Below are 22,759 nucleotides of genomic sequence, written 5' to 3'. Positions count from 1 at the left end.
GTAGCAAAACTGAGGAAAGGCTGGCGACGAACGCGTCGCACCAGCGATAGCAGCGCCGGCAACGAGACCTTGACGGCAGACTTTCAACATCTCGAGCTGCCGTCTCCTACGAGATTATTCATGGTAGGAACTCGTTTGTTTTTGTCTCCAACTGGTGTCGGCCACATGCTGCTGCTTTGAAAGAGATTGGATTTCAATGACCGATCTAAAGTGGTGCTGCTGGTAAGATGGAGGAACGAAGTCTTGAATTCATTTCTTGACTATCTGAAAAAGTTTATGGCTTCAACTTTTGTCATTCTCTGAATTCTCTTGGTATTCTCATGCGCCAATGGAAAACCTTTGAAACGTACCGAGGGAGCATCATCGAGCCCCTAATTCCTTGACCAAGGCAAGTAGACTATTTTGCTAAAAAGTGGCCGCAGTGGGACAGCTTCATTTTTGCATGGTAACCAGGTGTACGCAGCGCTACATCTTACTGCCTCAACACAACGCAGCCGCCACCCGACGTATTCCGCTATGGGTGCACGCTTTCTCATTACGCGTTTTCCGTGAACAGCGTAATGTTCGTATCCGACGCTGAGCGGCAAGGTTGTTTACAGTACCTTGCCTGTATTGGCATAAAAGAAAGAAGGTGGGTGAGGATGATGGTGAACAGTCGTGTCGAAGCTGAATAGGTTCCGATGACCTCAGTTTGTTTTCCTTTCCGGTACCGTTAATTAGCGAACTGCATGGGTTAGGAAAGCATACACACACGCACAAACAACGGGGATGAAAAGGAAGAAAGCTTTCTCCCTTGCTTCCCTGCCCTAAGAGATGATTTCATCTGTCTGGAACAGCGGAAGTAAACCTCAAGCGCTGACCTCGCGGCGGCCGCCCGCGTCTTCCGCCGACGAAACACAGACCGCACCCCAAGAACAAGCCTCGCGGGCTCTACTATGCACACACTCAGCCACATCCTCCAGACGTTGGGACAACGGTGTGACGTCATTCTTTCCTCCATCGATAGCGCACCACCACCGGCCGCGGGTAATGCTCATCCGCTGCAAAATGCACTACGGTCTCGGTGACTCTGCATGCTCCTGATGCGGCAACCTCGCTCCCTGGTAGCAGAATTGTCGCCGCCTGTTTCGCAATAGTTCCTGTGAAGTGTGCGCGCTCGCTGGCCTGCGATAAGTAGCGCACCGAAGCCATAAAGAAGCAAGAAAGAAGAAAGAAAGACATCGCAGAAAGGAAGGGGAGAAAAGAAGACGGAAGGAGAGTGCGGAGCACGATGCGTGACTTACTAGCGCCGTATATCACTGCGACGTCCACGTTTACGCGCTCTCCGTCAAGAGGGGCAGGCCCTAAAGATAATAGCGAACCGGAGCTGTAGGCAAGCTCTAGCGTGTTAGCCAGCCAGTACAAGTCACCTCAATCTCTCCTCTTTCATTGTTTCCTTCTTCTCTTATCCTACTCATTCTGCCCTGGCGGCAAGCACGAGATAAGCAGGCTTGCTGATTCCTCCCGGGAGTATCGCGTACCGAGCAGCTCACCTTGCCGGCAGCCCTAAAGAAGATAGGGTGGACGCTGGACTGAAAGCGACGAACGAGGAGCCTAAGGTGAGTAAGGGCGTTTCACAGAGTTGCAACAATGTTGGTCAATCGAAAGTGTAATTGATTGGTGAGCATGTACAAGTGGCGTGAAGTGTGTCACCGCAACCTTGTAGTGAGCTCTGCTTACACACTGATCTACCCATTCGCGAAAGCAGGTTGAGCTTTATAGGCTGTATAGAAACTAGCCGACTGAACAGCTGCGTGCTTAAAGGTATGGCGCCTACACAGCGGTGATCGAGTTACAGACCTGTGCTGGGCAGTGCAGTAGCTGCGAAACGGCCCACTGAAACCAAGTGCAAAACCATTATTACGATATTTGCGTAGTTGAATAAGATGTCCATGGACACTCGTGGCATTCAGCAGCAGCTACGCTTCCCTTGTTGGTTTTGCGATTTAATGGCTATTTAATGACCTAATCCGCAATTGATCCCAGGTCTCCCGACAGAGCAGCCGAGCCCTCAATCCATTTAGCAATTGCCTCAGCGGTGTTGCCTTGGTGAATACCAAAATTAATTTCACGTGGAAAGAGCCACGACCCGGCATTGTCTTCTTCCCAAAAATATTATTTTACAACTTTATTTATTAAGGCAGGCACGCCTATACATGTCAGCTTACTGTAGTGAGTCGCCCAATTTACGGTGCCTACGTGGCAGCAATGGGATCACCTTTAAATATGATGCCCCTGATTATAGTTGTATAACATCGGTAGTCCAATAGCTTTCGGCTGTGCAACAATTTTTCTACAGTATGTAAGTCGCCCAATTGAGTTCAGATATATAGATCTTCCTTACAAATCAGCTTCATCAAATCGTACTCAAGTGGCAATGCATCGCCATGTTTTACAGCCCTTTCAATCGGCTCTTTGCTCTCTTGTAGAAGGTCGCATACGAAGAAAAATTACTTGTTCCTGGTGTTTTGTAGTACTCGCGTTGCATCGCCCAGAATGCGTCAGGTATTCGCCACCAAGGTGCCTTCAGAGGAACGTCTTAAATCCTTTCTATGACGTTAGCTGCACTGTAATGAGTCATTCTCTTGTGGGCTTTGGCCTTCCATCCATTCGTGAAAGCTCCCCGGTGACGGAACATTTTGCACGAAGAGGACGAAGAAAACAAAGTGACTCACTTCCCAGCGCTATCAGGCAAACAACCCAAGGTACAAGCACCTTCTTCCTGGCTCGAAACCACACGCAAGACAAGTCGTCATCTTTTACGACTCTCTGTCAGTTCTGGGCGCATCGGGTTCGCATGAGCAGAGAGATATCGCTGGTGTGGTTCCTTCAACATTGCATGTCAAGCAATGAAAGACGTGCATGTGCCCCAGGCTGGTTATTTCAACCTGGTCCCGTTTGACAATGCTGTGTACTAAACTCCGCGCACGTGAAATGAATGTTTGGCAATTCAAATATTTCGTGTTACCAAATGCAGGCTTGGAGCTTGGGGGCCAAAACGCTGCGCGAGGCAGCTTGACAGGGACCAAGACACGATAATGATGTACAGCAGTCTAAAAGCGTGTTTACAAGACAAAAAGAAAACAAAGGTTCTAATGCGCGAAAACGCCGGTATATTCAAACAAAACACGTGGCTGTATCGAAGTAATTCGGGCACAACGCTGTCGGCGAAGGGTGATTATGCAATATTATTAAGTGAAAAAAAAAACACACAAATAACATGTTTAAACCATTGATACATGAAACTGCTTCACATGTTTAAAATTGTAGCAAAAAAAATGCGCTCAAATGTCTGGTGCAACATATCAAGACGTGCTGCAGCACAGTTTTTCATGGTTTTGCAAGCTTTGATTGGCAGTTTAGCGTCGAGGCAACGAAAAGAGTCGAATATTTGCTTTTGAGTACAGGAAACGCGCCGTGCGTACGGCACTTCTCGGTGGACACCTCAAAAGCTTTCATTAAATTACCGGCATATGATTTGGGATAGATATGTTTTCGGCTCGAATCTCCATCTCAAGCTAGCCTCCAACTCGAGAATGACATAGCTGCTAAACGCGAAGTTAAATACTACGACACAGTTGTTAACTCTGCACAACGAACAAATACATCACAATTTCTGACGCGAAATCATGTGAGATGTGTTTTATTACTTCCTGCTAACTCTTTAAGCTGACGCTGTTGATGTGAAAGGTAAGATTTTAGACTTAATAAATAATATTATGCGCGAAAAATGGGTTGCCAGGCAAATATAAATACTGGAACGACTATCCACGTGTTTCTGATACCCTTCTGATCAATTCAAAGCACTATTTTCTGGGCTGCCACGTAAACTACTTTAAGGGCCTAAATTCAGGCCACACATATAATAAATAACTGAGCTCTAAGCTTTCTTGCAGTGCAACAATATTCAGCAATGTGCTGTCGATGGGTAGCCAGAGCCCTAGCTTCGAGGAGGGGCGCGTTGTGGACGCGGATGGTTTTTTTTTTTTTTTTTTTTCACTTCGCTATTTGAGGCCGTCAATTTTTTTAGAACAGTAAGAAGAACAGAATATCTGAACTGATTTGTAACTTCAAGATTCTTCCTTACTCCAGTGTTGTAAGGTGAGAGCGATTTCGATTGCGGAATTGATAAAAACCGAGCCGCTGCGTTTTAACAGCTTCCGCAACTGAAGTGACAGTTCCGTGTTAAGTACTCGATAAGGTCATAACACGGCATTTTTAGCCCGGCGCTAAACAAAATGAGGGGAAAGAAGACGCGCAAAATTACAGAAAAGTCGCAAACTAAGGCGTATTTCATGTGCCTTAGACTGGTGTGGGCTACTTCGCTCCACTACCTCTAGCAAATCGAAGGTTCCTTCTTTGGGGGTGAGTATCGAAGGAAACTTTCTCCTCGGTTTTCTTTCCGTCGAGTTCCAGGTCCACTTTGTCAACCGTTTCTATAAATGATTTTTGAGGTGCCTTTCTTGTTGAAATTACCTTGCAATGATTCATTTAGTACCTAACTGTTACTAATCATGCCTACTGTGGTTCTTTATTCTGAAAACTGAAGGCAATGGCTGACTGGTGTGGTAGTTTTGAAATACTGCTTTTCTACGCAAAATTGTTTCTTTTGTTTCACTAAGAAAATAAGGGATCAAAGTTTTGGTTGTAAAAATTAGCCCAGATAATTTGAGTTCCCTCAGCTAGTAGAAATATTCATCTGTGTACGTAACCAGTACAGCTGCCAAGGCAGGCCAAGATTGGCCCCTTTTATGCAGTAATTGTATATGTTTTGACTAAAGAATTAAAAAACACGTCATTTTACTTCAGCAAGAACCTGACACTAAATGCACGTGCGCAGTGTGAAGTCCAGCCGAAGTAAATTAGAAAATGACTATAAATTAAGTATTTGTTGCGTATTGTACAATCACCATATAGATATCAATGTATCGACCGGCAATAGTTCTTTGGACAGGTAGACACTTTACAAGGTAGGCAGGTATAACATTAGCCTGAATTTTTTTTCAGTGATTGGTAATTGCGCTTAATAAAACATTATAACCCCATTAACTTTCAGATAAGAGGGATCATTCAAATTGAATGACAGAAATGCATAATGAAAATATTCCTCCTCCCTGTGCCAGTAACATTATTGAACCCTTTTCCACAGGAAGTATCATACCCATCTAAGAAATCTTTTCTCAGACGCTTGTGATTGCGATGTTCGTTCGTTATATTCTTTTCGTGCGCTCATGTAGTTTAAGTGATTTCAATGTGATGCCCTTATATGCGATGACTTTTTGTTCATGTTGTAGCTAGTGTTAGTTTCCTTTACTCATTCCACGTAATGCCGCGCAAGGGAATGTGGCTGATTAGAATAAATAAGTAAATGAAAGAGAGCATCGGTTCAGAGTTTCCTCCGCATTAATGGGAAATAGCTACGGCTTCCGGAAAAGCAATAAAACATTGCAAACTATCGCGAGGAAACAATAATGTTCTACGTGATGCACCAGGCGGGGCAAGTGTTGCTGACACAATCGGTTTAACCTCGGTAGAGTGGTCTAGACTTTAAAGTTAGCCTGGCAGGTAGTTCATATAACAGTAATCCTCACATAAATTAAACTTTTTAATAACCGTATTTCCTTGGCTATCGTAGATAAAACAGCGTAAGCTTGCATAGTGCTATACGCCAGACATGTATACATTGTGATGTTCAAACCTTATCTGCACGCAATGCGTTTTCCGTTGGACACCGTACGCTTTACCCGCTGTACAAGGAACACTGAAACAACATTTTATCCTCAAATTATAGACGCAGCACTATCCATGCTTAGTGATCCAGACACAAAGCGATATTTTTCGACGCGAGCTTACAGTTACAAGTTAAAAAGGGTCTAGTGAAACTAAAAGCAACATCACGACAAAGTAAAAGCAATTCGTGGTCAACTCACTTATTCAAGCAGGAGTCAAAAACTGTTTTCAGTTATCTTCTCTAATTTTGGTAACTTATCCTTATTTTGATGCAAAAAAGCTTGCTATGCACGAGATACGGGCGACAAATCAAGCAGGCCATGGGGCTCATAATTGATTAATGTCGACACATCAGAGACAGGCTACGCAGGGGATTTACTTTCTTTTTGTATGTGCGGGGCTCTGACGCAGCAGGTTTCGTGCTTCATTCGATACACCAAGGCTTTACAGTGCTAAAGCTGCGCATGAATTGTTTCGCCATGATTTTAGTGTTCAAGTGAACGTCTTTCAGCGAAAATGCAAGCTACCCGTGAGAAAGTTCTGACGTTGCTGATAGCAAGGTTTGCTTACGCAGAACCACCTACACCTTTTACTAAAATGTTTTGTGACGGGCTGGAATTTTCGCCAGCTACATGTTCCAGTGATCTTTGGAAACAAGACACTGATAGTGTCCCTGTGTCCTCTCTATTCATTTACCAAAAATTTCATCCGTTGACTCATACAAGTATCTTGGTATCCATTTAAGTAAAGATTTAACCTGGTCGCATCATATTCACCACATCACCAATTCAGCCAATCAAGTTCTAGGGTATTTGCGCCGTAACCTATCACTAGCTCCCCCTCCCATTAAGCTTCTTGCTTATATAACTTTCATACGTCCTAAACTTGATTACGCATGTGCTGCATATGATCCCCACTATACTAACCTAATCACCACGCTCGAAGCAGTCCAAAACCGCGCCGCCAGATTCATTTGCTCAGACTACTCTCGCTATACTAGCGTTACAGCACTAAAATCTCAGCTTAATCTCCCAACACTGGCCTGTCGGCGTAAAATCGCCCGTCTTTCGCTGTATCATAAATTTTATCACACTTCCTATCATGAAACTGCCCCGATAACACGCGCTCATCGCTTTTCTCGTCATAGTCACCCTAACGCCGTCTACCCTGAACGGGCCCGCACCGAAACATATAAAATGTCATTTTTTCTTCGAACAGCCAATGACTGGAATGACCTTCCATCCGAAGTGGCGGCCATCATCAATCGTGATCTATTCAAAACCGCCATTGAAGACCATCTGTGTTCGTATTAACTTTTTGTTTGCCCACCCCTCATGTAATGTCCCCTGTGGACCCTTGAGGAAACAATAAATAAAAAAAAATAGCATTTACCTATAATAAGCCTCTGGAAATGCATTCTTTTGAGAGCTCATGAAGAACGAAAAAAGAAACCGAGTTAGACGAATTACACCAGTGCCCTATCCTAAGGATAGCGTGCATCGGATCTATTTTTTTCTTCTCCATTTTTCTGTGGGATTATTCACTTAAAGCCTTTTAGTATGGGATAACTATTCTGCGACGGGTAAGAAATATTGTCACTGAAGCAACCAGCTTCTCAGTAGTACTCACTGAGAAGGCGCAGGAGCACAAAAACGAACACGAACGCAGGAAGATATAACGTTTTCAACCGCCTTTATTTGGCCTATAACGCTTATAAGGTTTATGATTCATGCTTTGGCGCATGCCTAAAGCGATGGTAATAAACGCTCTTGTAGCCCTGGTCTTGGTCTGTCCCTTTCTACGTGCGTTTCTTTTCGTGCTCTTGTGCCTGTAGTGATACACAACTATAGGTAGTACGATCGATACTGTCGGTATCTGTGTCGCTATCGAACTATCGACGCCAAATTAAACTGTCGATAGTACTATCTACACCATTATCGACACTACAATCGACGCTAATTTCGATATTCTATCGACAGCGCCACCGATAGCACTATCGGTATGCTGGTATCGATAACAGCAAATGAACCGTGCGATCTCAAAGCAGCATCAACTTGGTTCCCTGAGTAGGTGGCATGACAGGACTCTCCATTATCTCTGTCTACGCGTAACCGAGACCTGCATATGTACACTCATGTTCTAAAAAGATTAGCACCATTGACGTGTTTCCGGAGCGGCCGACAACAACGCTCGGCGCAGCGGGTACGAACGCGCCGATAAAATTTCCAGCCCTGCTCGCAGAGCACGAAGCGGCGCCAGCCACGCGGTGCAATTTTCGCCGCTCCGGAAATATTGATTTAATCTTTTTTTAACACAACGGCAACTTAGGTAGAGGGGCTGGATAAAGTGCTAAGTGACGCAAATGTCCTATTTGTGCTGGGAACAGCTATCAAAAACGAACCGTTTTGCGCATTTGCTTCTGAGCCGAAATTGGTTTAAATTAACGCTTCAACGGGTATGCTTAACGAGATTTCTGTTATCTGAAGTACACCTGCTGCTTTCAAAAAAATAGCTACGGCTGGTTGGGCCGGCTAAGCTTGCATAGGGCATTCACCGTCAGGACGCACACGATGTAGATTACAATAGTCCAATAATTTAAACCTCTTCGGAACTCTTAGGAGCAGCAGCATTGTTCAAAGCCGATTTTAATTTCTGAGCTGAAATTTTAGCATGTGTTGTACTAGGGCTTTTCAACCTTATGAGATTCCTCAAAACAAAGTAATCTATATTGCGAGTAAATTTTTCGGTTGTCACTGGACTTTGCTGTTGGCTTGGCTCACTCATGTTATTTCCAATCGTGTGAAGTAAGCAAATATATATATATATATATATATATATATATATATATATAATTACCCCGTCATCCAGTGGACTCTTGCGAACTTCTTGACCTCATCCGCCCACCTAACTTTCTGCTGACCCTGCTGCGCTTTGCTTCCCTTGGAATCCAGTTTGTTACCCTAAGCTACCATCAATTATTCTCTCTTCGCACTACATGCCCTGCCCATGCCCTTATCTTCTTGATTTCCACTAGAATATCATTAACTCGAGTTATTTCTGTGACTCACTTTTCACGCTTTCCATTCCTAATGTTACACCTACCATTTTGCTCTCCAAAATCATATATATATATATATATATATATATATATATATATATATTTATATATATACATTCCTTGAGAAACATGCACTCCTCGACAAAGTACGGACCGCGGCCGAAACGTCGGAATAAAGTTTACCGTTTGTCCACCGTGTATGAACTACCGGACCTATTCGAACTTCAACCCCCTCCCTATATATATATATATGTAAATATAGTGGTTACGGCGCTCGACTACTGTTCCCAAGGACGCGGGATCGAAGCCAAGCCTCGGCGGCAGCTTTTCCATGGAGGCGAAAAGCAAGGTGCCCGTGTGTGTGCGATGTCAGTGCACGTTAAAGAACCCCAAGTGGTCGAAATTTCCGGAGTCCCCCACTACGGCGTCTCTCATAGGCTGAGTTGCTTTGGGACGTTAAACCCCATAAAACACAAAGATATATATATATATATATATATATATATATATATATATATATATAATGAAACAGAATGTGTGTGTGTGTGTGTGTGTGTGTGTGTGTGTGTGTGTGTGTGTGTGTGTGTGTGTGTGTGTGTGTGTGTGTGTGTGTGTGTGTGTGTGTGTGTGTGTGTGTGTGTGTGTGTGTGTGTGTGTGTGTGTGTGTGTGTGTGTGTGTGTGTGTGTGTGTGTGTGTGTGTGTGTGTGTGTGTGTGTGTGTGTGTGTGTGTGTGTGTGTGTGTGTGTGTGTGTGTGTGTGTGTGTGTGTGTGTGTGTGTGTGTGTGTGTGTGTGTGTGTTGATAGAAAAACTCGATACGGCGCAGTAGTGCTATATTTTTCATTTTATTTATTCTTGGAGCCTGGGCGTACTTTATATAGAGGCACCATTCTTACATAGGTGGTGCGGGAAAGACCTTTTTTGTCATTTTACTCTGTCTATATGTAACGTGAAGAGAATCATAACAGGCATTATGGTCATCGATGCATAGGTGGTGCCAAACAGACCTTTCTTTCTTATTCTACTTTATCTATCGGCAAGAAACGTCATGCGAGGCATATGCACTTAAAATGTTACACCGCAGTCTCTTTCCAGGAGCTTGATCACGTGCACAATCAAGAGCTTCATTGCGAAAATAAATACAGTCAGCAAAAATTTCTTCATAAGTTACAAGGACTGAATATTTCTGATTATAGGTTATCGCGAATGATTTAACAGTATCGCTGGCCAAAACTGCAATACTATTCATAGCGCTATAAGTGGTAGTACTGCAGAATATTCTTGAGAGTAACACTATTGATTGTACTGTCGATAGTACCGTCTATATCTTCATAAACTTGTCGATACGGTCGATATTCAGTTTGCTGATGTTATTGCATCACTAGTGTCTTCCCAAACAGCATAAAAACGTTGGCAGTAATGAATAGGAGGCATTGCTTACAAAGTAAAAAAAAATAGAAAATTGAGGGACATGTCACGTGTCCCAAAAGGGAGAACGGATTCTTGAGTTGCACTGTGGAAGCTTCCATTTCCAGAGCATGGAAGGGCGGTGTACACTGAAAACCGCACCTAACTAAGGAACACGGCAGGAAACTGAACGAGAACATATGTGGATGCTTATTTACACAAGGTGCAGTGGTATGAACCGAATCAATCCCAATTTCTCGCTGCAGCCAAAACGGCACATATATATTGAGCTCCTTGTTAAAGTCGGATAGCGAGCTATCTAGCCTGAAGAATGCATTGTAAGTTATGCTATAAACAGTATCCGCTGCTGACTAGCTAGCACATGTTGAATCCGGCAAGCGCGCGAACAAAGAGCTGTTGTAGTCTTCTGGTCTAGGGTTCATGCGCAGCATCGAGCGAAGTGTAAACGTGCGAAATGTTTGACGCGTCGACGCCAAAATGCTTGCGACGGCCTTGATCAGTGAGCGGAAGCAGGCCGCCTTTACCCTTAGCGCTCGGTGATCTGATAGCATTGCACTAGGCATTTCTTGCTTTACTATCTAGCTGCGCACCCTCCTCGCAGAACGGGAAGTGCAAAATTTACGAACGCCATTAAGGCACATAATTTCCCCTACTGAGATTGCGACATTGAGGAAAAGCCCACATCGTGTAGCTTACCTATCTCGGTCCATAGGGCGCCTTATGAAAGATGAGCTAGGTGTAGCTAGCACCTAATAGGTATTTCTTAAAGTTCTGCAGTTACGAAAATCCAGGGAATGGAGATTAAAAAAACGAAAATAGGCAGGTTCACCAGGAGAGTGTTCCGGTTGGATGCTGTCCAACGGAGTAAAGAAAAGAGGATGTAAATCAAAAAGAACGCAAACGGATCTGAGTTAAAAGAAGGGCGCAAGACAAGCGTACTGAAGTCCCACCCTTTCGCTCAGTGCTATGAATCGAAAAGGACTGTGCGTACTCCCTCAAAGCTACCGATCGCTGCGACAATACTCCGTGGAACTAGTTCTCTGTCGATATTTTCGCCCAAGTTACAAATCATTAGTTAAATTGATGTCCATATCATGAAGGCACTTGGGACGACTAACCAGGAACGGAAATCGTGGATGATAGACGCAAAGCAAACAGGGAGGGAGTGAAACGTGCTTAAATAATATGACACCCTTATCGAAACTTGCCCATTAAAAGTCTGATTTAAAAATACTCAATCTTTTTCAGCATCGTAAAAGAGATGGAATTTGCGGGCTTTTTCATTGGTATATGGCAACATTGAAAATGGGCGACTTTCTTCTCTTGTGTTTTAACGAAGCCAGAATTGTTGGATCGAATAGTTATGGTGTCGAACTGCTGTATCATAAAGTTAAATGTAATCACGTACAATAAAGGGTCACCAATTATTGAGGTATACGTTTTAAATGTAGGAGACAAAAAGATAGTTAAAAACTAAATTCGACCGAATTTAAATTCATGAGAGTACCAAAATCGCATCGCACAAAGACATGCACAAAGACAGAACAGGAAGCTTCTAACAATAGCAGTCCTACGGAAGCTTATGTTTCTGGCATTTCACAAACCAAGCTTATTGTTTCCAGCATATAAAAAATATGGAAGATTTTTTGCCCGCCCGACTGAGTGCCCTGGACGACCGTGTGCTTATATATATCAAATCTTTCTTACTGGAAGAAAATATGCCTGTCAAATTTGAGTTGTAAATTCATCATACCTCCACAATATGAAAGCAAAATATACGTTTAATTTGCTAAAAAAAACGTAAAATTGCGTCAGTGAAAAGAAGGTTAAAAAAGGCACGATACTAACGATGTTCTGGAGGCTGAATGCAATAGTAAGGAAACTCTCGCTGGTTCTGTTTTCATCTACTTCAGGTGGCTAAAGGAAAGTGATGTTGATAAAGGAATGATTTCCTGTGCACGCATGCGGTGCAATATACGACGGTGGCCGAGTTGTCTAAAGCATCGCAAGCGTTCCTTTTTGGCCGGTGATGGTTCAAATCGCGCATGACGACGAAGGTCTTTTCAACCCTTCAGTAGGCTTTCCAACAGCCGCTATTGAGCAAATTATCGCTGACTTCTTAAATGGCAAGCAATGGTATCTATGGAAGTTTCTTAGCGCTGTCTGAGCTTCATCCTCTTTTGCATTGTTGCTTCAAATACATTTTACCATTTCATTAGCAAGGAATCCGCAGCTACGGAAATCCGAATCGGTTGCTCTCCATGTTGGTATGCGATAATTACAAGGGCACTTCTCTGGCCAACCTGACCACCACCAAAAAGAAAGGCTGCCGCAGCATAGCACTCGAGCAACGAACCACCCGTATCACTGCCTGCAGAGCCTTCAAAGCTTTATTTTGCTTTTTTTGCGATCTAACGTTGCTTTACGCGCGCGCCGTATTATATATACATATATGCGGCGAATCTTCTTTAGCGCTGTTCTGTGGCATCAGATAGCAGTAAATACTCGCCAAGGCGCGCAAAGTAAAGAAAAAGGGCGCGTTCATAATTCAGGCTTCTTGTAATTTTCATTGTATTTCTGTTGGAATCTTCGTGGCCGTTCTAGATAACCCCCTCTCCATCACCACTTCATCGTTTTTTTATTTATTTTCAGACCTTATCCAAAGGCCGGAGCAGGAAGCGGCCCAGGACTCAAATGAAGCCACTGTTGCAACGCCGGCGTAGTATCTCCGCTCACCATGTTGGTGCCACTGACGCTTACCAGGTGCCACTCTGCAGTCGACAGCGCAAACACCGTTGTTGCCAATCGCATTCGTAAGCGGGAAAGTAAACACACAGCTACCCATTCAAACGCTGGAAAAGCAAGAGCGGGGCTGTACTACGAGAAAACCGCTATTTGGAGGCTTCCGCGCAGATCTGAGACACGCAGGGAGGACCTCAGCCGTACGCATGGCCACCACTCAGTGCTGCCCAAGGCCGCTCACGGTGGCCACTGTGAGCGGCTACGTTCTACTTCTCGTAATCATTTATCCTCCGTCGCATGCTGTGGAGTCATTGGTCGATGAGGCGTTGTCGCTGGCGATGACACCGAAGTACTTGCGCTCTGAGCGGATCAAGGCGGGTCTGAACCAAACAGATTGCTTGGACAGTTGCAATGTGCCCACTGGGCAGAAACCAAACATGTGCACGTGTCGAAGCAGGCAGGAGTGTTTCCAGATGGGGGACTGCTGCGCAGACCAATTCCTGGAGGAAGTCGCGTACCCTCGCCGAGCCTGCGTTCCCGCCGGATTCGGACGCGACTTAGTGGCCGTCGTACGGTGCCCAAAGGAGTGGGTCCCTGCCAGCGACAGCGATGATACAAAGGCCCGATGTGAGACTGAGACCTTAAAACGTGGTGGGATGAAGCTGTCCTACCTCGATGATCTGCCCGTGCTGAATCGCCATTCCGGACTGCTGTACAGGAATATATACTGTGCATCCTGCAACAGTGACACCAGGGGCCTTCGAAACTGGGAGCTTCGGATCGACTGCAACCCCAACGAAGCGTCCGAGGTAAATATAAACATATATATATAGACATGGTATGCTTGTTACTAATGGGCCAGAGTTAGATTCAAACAGGATGCCACACAACTTTCCCGATTATCTATTTTATTCCAACAGTTTCGGACGGTGGACCGTCCTTATTCAAGGTAGAATTGATAATGGAGAATAAGTCCGTACAGTACGCCACTGTTAGGAGAGGGAGAAGGAATTCTCGCTCTCCGTCTTTGGAGAAGCAAACACTACTGAATAGATAGAAAGGGCGAAAAGCTCCCGTTGATGATTGGTTGGAGACGGATGGAGAAGGAATAAAAAAAAGGGGGGGGGGAGAGAGGGGCAAAAAGAGAAAGTAGAGATCCAACGAATGTTACATACGCGCCGTGCTTTCACGAAGACGACACTAAAAGCAAGACAAGTCTCTCTCGAAGGAAGCCAGAAATTGAGCAAAGGTTCAGAATAATATTAGAAAAAAAAAGTGAAAAACAGACAACGCGAGCATGCATACCAGGACGGCCCGCTCCCCAGCGGTGCAGGTGTTCAAAAAGCCGTTGGGATAAGAGTTCTGTGTTCTAGACGAAGTTGTTCCACCCCGCAACGCGCCAGCGATCGGAGCCAGGGCAGCGCGCCGCCGCGGCGACGAAAGAGCCGTCGGCCAGACGCGCTCTCCCGAAACCCGAAACCCGATGCCGCAGCCGGGCATTCGCGTCAAGTCGTTCCCGCGAGCGTGTCCTAAGTGAAAACGTTTGTTGCGGGATAGAAAACCGACCAGAGGGGGGAGGCCAAGGAGCTAAATAACGAACAGTATAGTTTGCGTGAGAAGATGGAAATTCTTAGGAGTGGGCAAATGGAGATAAAGGCCTCGTCTATTAGTTATGTAGGCGTTTCAGAAAGGCAAAGTTGCCCAACGTTTCATTAATTCCATGGGTTAGAGTGTGACAGTTGTGTATGAAGTACGATTCTCTTTGTTCTCTTTGTCGTTGGAAGCCTGACTGAAGGAGAATGACCCGAATGCTTTCGAAAGTGTGGTTTGGAAGGCACAGGTGCTTAGAAAAAGGGAGATTTGGCAGTGTGTGGACGTGGGCGTTGTGGTTATTAAAACGAAACCTGAATGGTGTTTCGGTCTGGCCGACGTATTCCATGCCGCACACACCGCAGCTTAGCATGTATACCACATTGACACTGTCGCTGTTCAAGGATACTTTGATCTTAAAGGTGAAATCAGAGAAGTTGCCTTTTACGATATTTGTCACCTGCCCATGACTGCAAACCTTAGAGCGTGGTTTTCCGCACGGTTTACATCCGGGGTTAGGGTTAGTATTGGCGGTCGTTTTAGATTTAACTAACATGTCCTTTAGGTTTCTAGAGCGCCGATACACTGCTCTCGGTGGCTGTTTGAAAATGAAAGACAAATGACTGCTTTGCTGGATTATATTGAAATGTTTCGAGAGGATGTTATTAACCCGTGGCATGTTTGAGGAATGTGTAAGAACGAGGTTTGTTGGCCTGTCGTTCTGCTGTGATTTTTCAAAGTTGATGCTTTCATTTTTGTCTAAGCCTCGAGCTTTCCCAATAGCATCATCAACAATGAAGGGGAGGGGGGGGGGTTATTCCTTTTGCAGAAGATTTGTTTTTAGTTGCTCCGCATGGCGGTCAAAGTCCTCTAGCTCAGAGCAAATCCGTCGGAATCTATGGGCCTGTGAGTAGGGTATGCTGGTTTTACAGTGGTGTGGGTGGCTGCTTTTGACATGTAGGCACTGCTGGCGGTCGGTAGGTTTCCGGTATAGGGTAGTCTTAAGAACGTTGCCTTTTCTATGTATTGTAACGTCCAAGAAGTTAATTAAGGATTTAGAAATGCTGTGAGTGAACGATATTGATGGGTGAAATGAATTGTAATTTCGTATAAATGTTAACAGGCTGGCTTCGTCGTGGGGCCAAATGAGGAAAATATCGTCAAGAAAACGTTTATAGAGGAGGGGTTTCAGAGACTGAGTGTCCAGGAATTGCTTCTCGAGGGCTGCCATGAATATATTGGCATAGGCCGGTGCCACCTTAGTTCCCATCGCCGTACCGTTAACCTAAAGGTAGTATTTTCTCTCAAATTCGAAGTTATTGTGATAAGGTACCAGGCTAAGTAAGAGTAGTGGAGAGGGTTTACTCATCCAGGTTCACCGAGGGGTCCGTCTTAAGGTATGCATCCACTACCACGCGTATGCCGTCGGAATGGGGGATATTCGTGTAGAGATGTTACGTCCATTGTGACTAAAAAGCTTTCCGTCGGAATTTCGAGGTTTGACACGACCCTCAGGAAATAATTTGTGTCCTTAATGTAGGCAGGGATAGTTGGTATAATGTCCTTAAAGAGGAAGTCAAGGACTGCGGAAATATTTTAGGTGAGTGTACTGTTACTTGACACAATTGGGCGGCCGGGACGGTTGGGTTTGTGAATTTTCGGGAGGAGGTAGAATCGCCCGGGAACCGGTTTGATGGGCTTTATTGCTTTAAACATATCCTGGGATATCTTTTGTTTTTGAATAAGAGATTCTAATTGATTGTTGATTTTGGTTTCAAAATTTCTTGTGGGATCGCTATCCAATTTAGTGTAGAAACGTTTATCTTCCAATTGTCGGAAGCCTTCTGTTAAATATTCTGCCTTGTCCATAACAACAATAGCGCCGCCTTTGTCCGCAGGTTTGATGATGATGTCGAATCGGTGATTCAAAGCGTCAAGGCTTGCTGCTCTTCGGGTGACAGGTTGTCACGAACTGCATTAGATTTTGATTTTGTATACGCAGCCAGAATATCTTTTTGAACAGCATGTACATATCTAAATGTTTGTCTCTGTATTCCCTTGGTTTCCATGATTTATCAGATATCCCAGGTATGTTAATTTCACGCTTCGTTTCGTGGTTACTGAAGTATTCACGGAGACGCAGACTCCTTGCAAAGTTATCTAAATCTTGAAATAACTGAAATTCATTGAATTTTCCTGTCGTAGGGCAGAATGTTAGACCCCTAGAGAGCAACGTTCGTTCTGAAGGTGAGAGCGGCAGACTCGACACATTCACTACATTATCGGTAGCCATGGTAAACTGGTTTCCAGCAGGCCCGCAAGGCTGGCGAGGAGCTACTTTATCTTTAGCCACAGGTGGGGCTGGTTTATCCTTGGCCACAGGCGGTGTTAAAGGATAGCTAGGCGTAGGGACCACACCATCCCGGCTGAGGTTTTTATTTTCTTTTTGTTGACTTCTGTTGTTTTGCGATTTTCAAATTCGCGGAGCTCAATTATATCATTTTCTGTGAATGATTGTTCACGGCGACAGCATTCTTCCATATGTTCAAGGTCGAGAACTTTTCGATGGCTGTGTCTTATGATTAGGTCCATAAGGCGCAGTGAGCTGTCATGTAGAATGCCATTCCACTCCGCCTCTTCATCGTCGTTCAGAGTTTTCATAGCCGGGGATAGCTGTAGCCGCAAACCTTTTGGTATTGTTTGCGATTCGCAGTACTGCGCTAGTGTTGTAACGTGAGCGCGGTATCGGATGCGTTTTTCTGTAATCTTACGAATTTTTAGGAATGAACGTGAATGCGTATTTGGGGAGCGGGCCGTACCTGTGGCGGTAGCGAGTCAATCGCTGCGGTGGCCGTGCCGTGCCGCCTCGCTGCAGGCCTTCCTCGTCATGTATCGGCGGCGGGGTGGCACGGGGGGTGTTTCGGGTTCCTGAGACAGCGGGCGAGTCCCCAGTTGAATTCACTACGGTCCTGCAGCCACCTGAAGTCCTTGGCGTCGGATTTTGACGGGAGTTCCACCCTGTCGTCGGGGTCGAGGCGCCAAGCGTGCGTTTCACGTGTTCGCACACGATAGCCACGCCCTCGAAGCTCAGGTGGAACCCGTCAGCCGCGAGGACCCTCCACGGAGGCAGCTCCTCGATTGCGTGGTTCAAGTAAACCACACCTCTTTTGACCTGTCGTTGGTGACACATAACGGTGTATTTGTCCATTGAACCAGGTGACGAACCACCGGTTGGCTCCGTGGAGTCGGCGGTTCTGTGCACGGGGGAGAGGGAGGCTCATGCAGAGCCTGATCGAGGGCCGCTCACGGCCTATCCTCTTCACGAGCTCGCTCATAGATGACAAGGCATCCGAAGCTCCGGCTGCTGCGATGTCCGCTTGTGCGACATGTAAAATCACTTTCTGGATGGTCGTAGGAAGGTACTCCAGAAGGGCTGGAACATCGGAGAATGTTGCTCCTTATAGTTAATGAAGCCAGGTGTGTCAGGATGGTCCGGGTCGAAGTGTTGATATAAGTGCTTGAGAATTTCGTCACCAGTAATAGCTGTGCGGATGGGTCTTCTGGGCAAGGGAATTGACAATTGTTCAGTTGTGTTGAAGCTGGCAGCCATAGCAGTGGAAATAGACATGGTTTGCTTGTTACTAATGGGCCAAAGTTAGATTCAAACCGAATGTCACACAACTTTCCCGATTATCTATTTTATTCCAACAGTTTCGGACGGTGGACCGTCCTTGTTCAAGGTAGAATTGAGAATGGAGAATAAGTCCACACATTACGCCACTGTTAGGAGAGGGAGAAGGAATTCTCGCTCTCCGTCTTTGGAGAAGCAAACATTACTGAATAGATAGAAAGGGCGAAAAGCTCCCGTTGATTATTGGCTGGTGATGCAACGAAGACGGAGGGAGAAGGAAAGAAAAAAAAGGGGAAGGGGAGAGAGGGGCAAAACGAGAAAGTGGAGAGCCGACGAAAGTTACATACGCGCCGTGCTTCCACGAAGACGACACTAAAAGCAAGACAAGTCTCTCTCGAAGGAAGCCAGAAATTGAGCAAAGGTTCAGAATAACATTAGAAAAAAAAGTGAAAAACAGACAACGCGAGCATGCATACCAGGACGGCGCGCTCCCCAGCGGTGCAGGTGTTCAAAAGGCCGTTGGGATAAGAGTTCTGTGTTCTAGACGAAGTTGTTCCACCCCGCAACGCGCCAGCGATCGGAGCCAGGGCAGCGCGCCGCCGCGGCGACGAAAGAGCCGTCGGCCAGACGCGCTCTCCCGAAACCCGAAACCCGATGCCGCAGCCGGGCATTCGCGTCAAGTCGTTCCCGCGAGCGTGTCCTAAGTGAAGACGTTTGTTGCGGGATAGAAAACCGACCAGAGGGGGGAGGCCAAGGAGCTAAATAACGAACAGTATAGTTTGTATCAGTTCTGGTTATTATACGTGATTGGATGTGACGCCATGATGTCACATCCGGTCATGACGTCACTGCCGATGACGTCACAATGTGACGACTATGGACGTCTCGAAATGTCTAACCATTACTATTGGTTAGTGATAGCCAACCATGAATAGCGCTTTCTGAGTACTAGTTATGACTGACTGGTGTTAGTCAAATACCCCTTAACTAGTAAGTGATAGTGATAGTTATGGTGACATCCAAATGCATGGGCTCCTATGGGCATCTGCAACGCCGGCGGAGCTTTGCGAGGGGGCTGCTCAGCTGGCCTTGGCTGTGGCGTCGTGGTCGCGGCATACCGCATACGGCACACTGCATACGGCATACGCGAAGCTCGACTCTAACCCTCGTAGTGAAGCTTTTCGCTTCAAAAATCTGTTTCAAAGCAGATGTTCTAACATTTCTCGTCCAAGGAGTGCTTGACTTGGTGGTAACACCATTTATTTATCATGAAATGCCCTGTTTGCAGAATAAGCGATGCTTTTGTTTCTAAAGATCACTTTTAGTGTCAAATCACTAAAACTCACCATGTCGCATTAGGTTTGCCTTCAGCGTCCCTGTAGCATCATTTATATCTAAGCCAACTCTTTCTATAACTCTCGCATTAACTGCATTCTCATGAACGGCAAACACGCGCAAATTCTAGTGCACAGCAGTTAGAAATGTAAAGCTAGCAGACGTCATATGGTGATCCATATCGGTAGCTCTGCACTACCATGGGCCTAACAACCTGATTTTAAACGAAAGCCTTGCTTGACTAAGTTCACGATTTTGTGTCAGATGGCAATGGACGCAAAACATGTCCGCAGGCATCGTGTTGTTTAATAGAGAGGAGTAAAGGAATGGGTGTGTAGCGAAAAACAAAACGTTGCTACGCTCAAATTTTGTAGATTTCGAGAAATTAGTTAATTATTACAGGTCAAACCTTAATTACACGTCAAAATATCCTTGGACGGGCATAAAGTGTATAGATGTGCAGATTTGCAGCGACATCGAAATTGTGCGGAAGTCGTCAAAGTATTGCCGAAAATCACAATTAAAAAAAAAGACTTATATAGGTTTGGAATAGATGAAAAACTGATGAATTAGTATTAAATTATTCAATAAACGACAATATAGACACAATTTTTCGAAAAACGTCAAAAAAGTATTTGCCCATGGTGACCGCCACCGCTGGCGTCATTGCGCATCTTAACAATAGCGTGACGCCATGGGAGAGGGCGGCGGCACGATGAAGTCGCGGGAAGAAAGTGGTGTCGCGATCTTTTGTGCGAATCGCCACCGCTTCAGGTGCTTCCGGCTTATGTAGGAATGTCGAGTGGCTGAGTACGCCGTGCGATAGGAGGCGCGATAGGAGCAATAACGTACCGCCAATCGCACACTTGAATGAGCACTGGAATGAACGTGCGCCAAGCAACGTCACGCGACAGGAGTGCTGGTGTACAGTTGCTATCTCACACTTGCAGGAGAAAGTGCGACAGATACAGCGCTTTGCTTTCTTGTAAACCAATTATAGTTGTTATACAGCACTACAACTAGCTCTCGTCAAGGAAAAACATTTCCACTGTACGACATGAGCCCTGACCTTGCTAGCAAAAGCTCTTCAAAGAACGCGCAGTATAACGCGTGCAGCAGCAACGCTCAGTGTTTCGTATTTCTTCAGTGCAGATTTTGTAGTGCTCTCGCAATATTTTCCTTCGGCAATAAAAATACATCTGACTCAATTGTTTTTGCTCGGGCCAGCCGTCACATAGGCTCTGTTTACACTCTCCTGCTGTCCAGTACCGTTATTTTTAGCGATATCGTGGTAAATTGCATGTTGAGACTCGGACATCTACCTGATAGGTTAATATGACATATCTGGGTAGCATGACAATGCCGGAACGTCGAATATTTTTGGTGAGAAAAACTCCAGAATCAAAAACATTTCTGATAAAAACGAATTAATAACGTAACTTCCGCAGTCGCCTATTTATACCGGCACTAGTTGCGCTAAGCTTGAATTATTTTGTTACCGGGAAACGCGTGACCAAAGTGATGTGCTCACAAAGACAACGAACGAGGAACGCGTGAAATACGAAGCGTTCAGAAAGACGACGACGCTGACAGAGATGATGCTGCATGGCTACTGAAGTATTTGCGTCGAGTTCAACCCATCGCAGGGCCAGTTACATTAAGTATATCTTCGTAACATCTTGATGGAAGTCGAGGGTTCGACGCAATCTGAAGCTCGATCTCAGCAGTGGCCGTCACCTCGAAACTGTCACGATGACAACCGACGATGCTCTGTCTACCTCCGCAACACCAACTGTCGTCGTAGCCCACCCCCGTGACCCTTGCCCATTCTGCGGTCTGCAGTACAGATGAGGTCGATTCCAAGGAGTGGCTTTCGTTTTATGCGCGTGTTAGCCAGCACAACAGGAGGGACGCCTCGGTGATGCTGGCCAATGTCCTCTTCTATGTTACTGGCACGGCACACGTGTGGTTCGAAGCGCACGAGGCAGGTATTCCCTCCTGGGATGTTTTCAAACAAACACTCCGTGAGCTGTTCGGAAAACCGGTTGACCGTCAACTCGATGCCAAGAGAGACCTCGCCACATGGGCCCAGACATCTAACGAGCCTTATATCACCTATATACAAGACGTTCTGGCCCTCTGTCAAAAACTTGATAAAGACATGGCAGAAACTGATGAGGTGGGACACATCCTCAAAGGCATAGTGGACGATGTCTTCAAGCTTCTACTCTGTCAGGACTGTACTACGGTTGACTCCGTTCTGCGGGTTTGTCGACGTTTAGAGCAGGCTAAATATAGACGCATTGCACATCGCTTCGCCCGGCATCCTAACACCGCCCCTAGCTCCACGTGCGAGGATCTGCCAACCCTAAGGCAGCCTTCCAACACTGAAAACGTGACCCGCATCGTGCGTCGTGAACTGGAAGCGCTCGCTCCTGCCGCATCCAACCCGCCTTCCTCGGACAGCAACCTAGCGACGATATCTCTCATTCAAACCGTAGTCCGTCAAGAGGTTGCCAACTTGGGCGTCCCCTATAGCCGCACCGTGGAACACCAGAGTTCGAGCCCCGTCCCTCGCATGGTTGCCACCGCTACGCCCCCCAGCAACTACACGCCACGCTACCGATACCGCAATCCTGATAAGGGGCGCACCCCTGACGTTAGACTGATCAGTTTCACATGCTCGCGTATTGGCCACATCTCTCGCCCCTGCCGCTGGTCTTCACCACCACGACGTTTCACTTACGTTGACCGCTACTCCGATTACGGTCACCGCCGTTTCTCTCCTCGCTATGAGCCGCCCCGCACAGATACCACTTTGCCTCCTCCTATGTCCAGTCGCTCTCCTTCCCCAGCTGCCCGCCGTTCCCGTTCACTCTTCCTCGCCGCATTTCCTCACCGTCCTCTGCCGGCTTTGTCATGGGAAGCTAGCCAATGCAGCTCCCGGAGGTGACGCTGCATTGGTACCCCGACCTGAAAATACTCTACTGCCCATTTCTTCGCCCTGTAACCTCCTCTCCTGGTTCGTGGATGGTGTTCCCGTCTCTGACCTCATTGACACTGGTGCCCAAGTCTCAATCATGAGCTCATCGTTTTGCCGCCGCCTCAAGAGAGTACAGACCACTGCCGCTTTTCCCACCGTTCGTGTTGCCGATGGCAGTACTGCTGCCGTCACTGGCCTGTGCACTGCCCGTGTTACCCTTGCCG

General features: G+C 46.0%; 1 protein-coding gene across 1 annotated transcript in view; it reads left to right on the top strand.

Moving 5' to 3' along the window:
* Positions 1–1,242: 1,242 nt before the first annotated feature.
* LOC146188211 (uncharacterized) overlaps positions 1,243–22,759 on the top strand; it is a 34,848-nt gene continuing 13,331 nt past the window's right edge. The window contains exons 1-2 of the mRNA XM_084603688.1: positions 1,243–1,598; positions 12,907–13,805. Of these exons, the coding sequence (XP_084459814.1) occupies positions 13,203–13,805 (603 nt within the window). The 5' untranslated portion in view covers positions 1,243–1,598; positions 12,907–13,202. The remainder of the gene's footprint in view (positions 1,599–12,906; positions 13,806–22,759) is intronic.

This window comes from Amblyomma maculatum, chromosome 5 (genome assembly GCF_055883805.1).
Source record: "Amblyomma maculatum isolate TAMU_Amacu chromosome 5, ASM5588380v1, whole genome shotgun sequence".
NCBI lineage: Eukaryota > Metazoa > Arthropoda > Arachnida > Ixodida > Ixodidae > Amblyomma > Amblyomma maculatum.
This window is presented reverse-complemented; position numbering and strand designations above follow the sequence as displayed.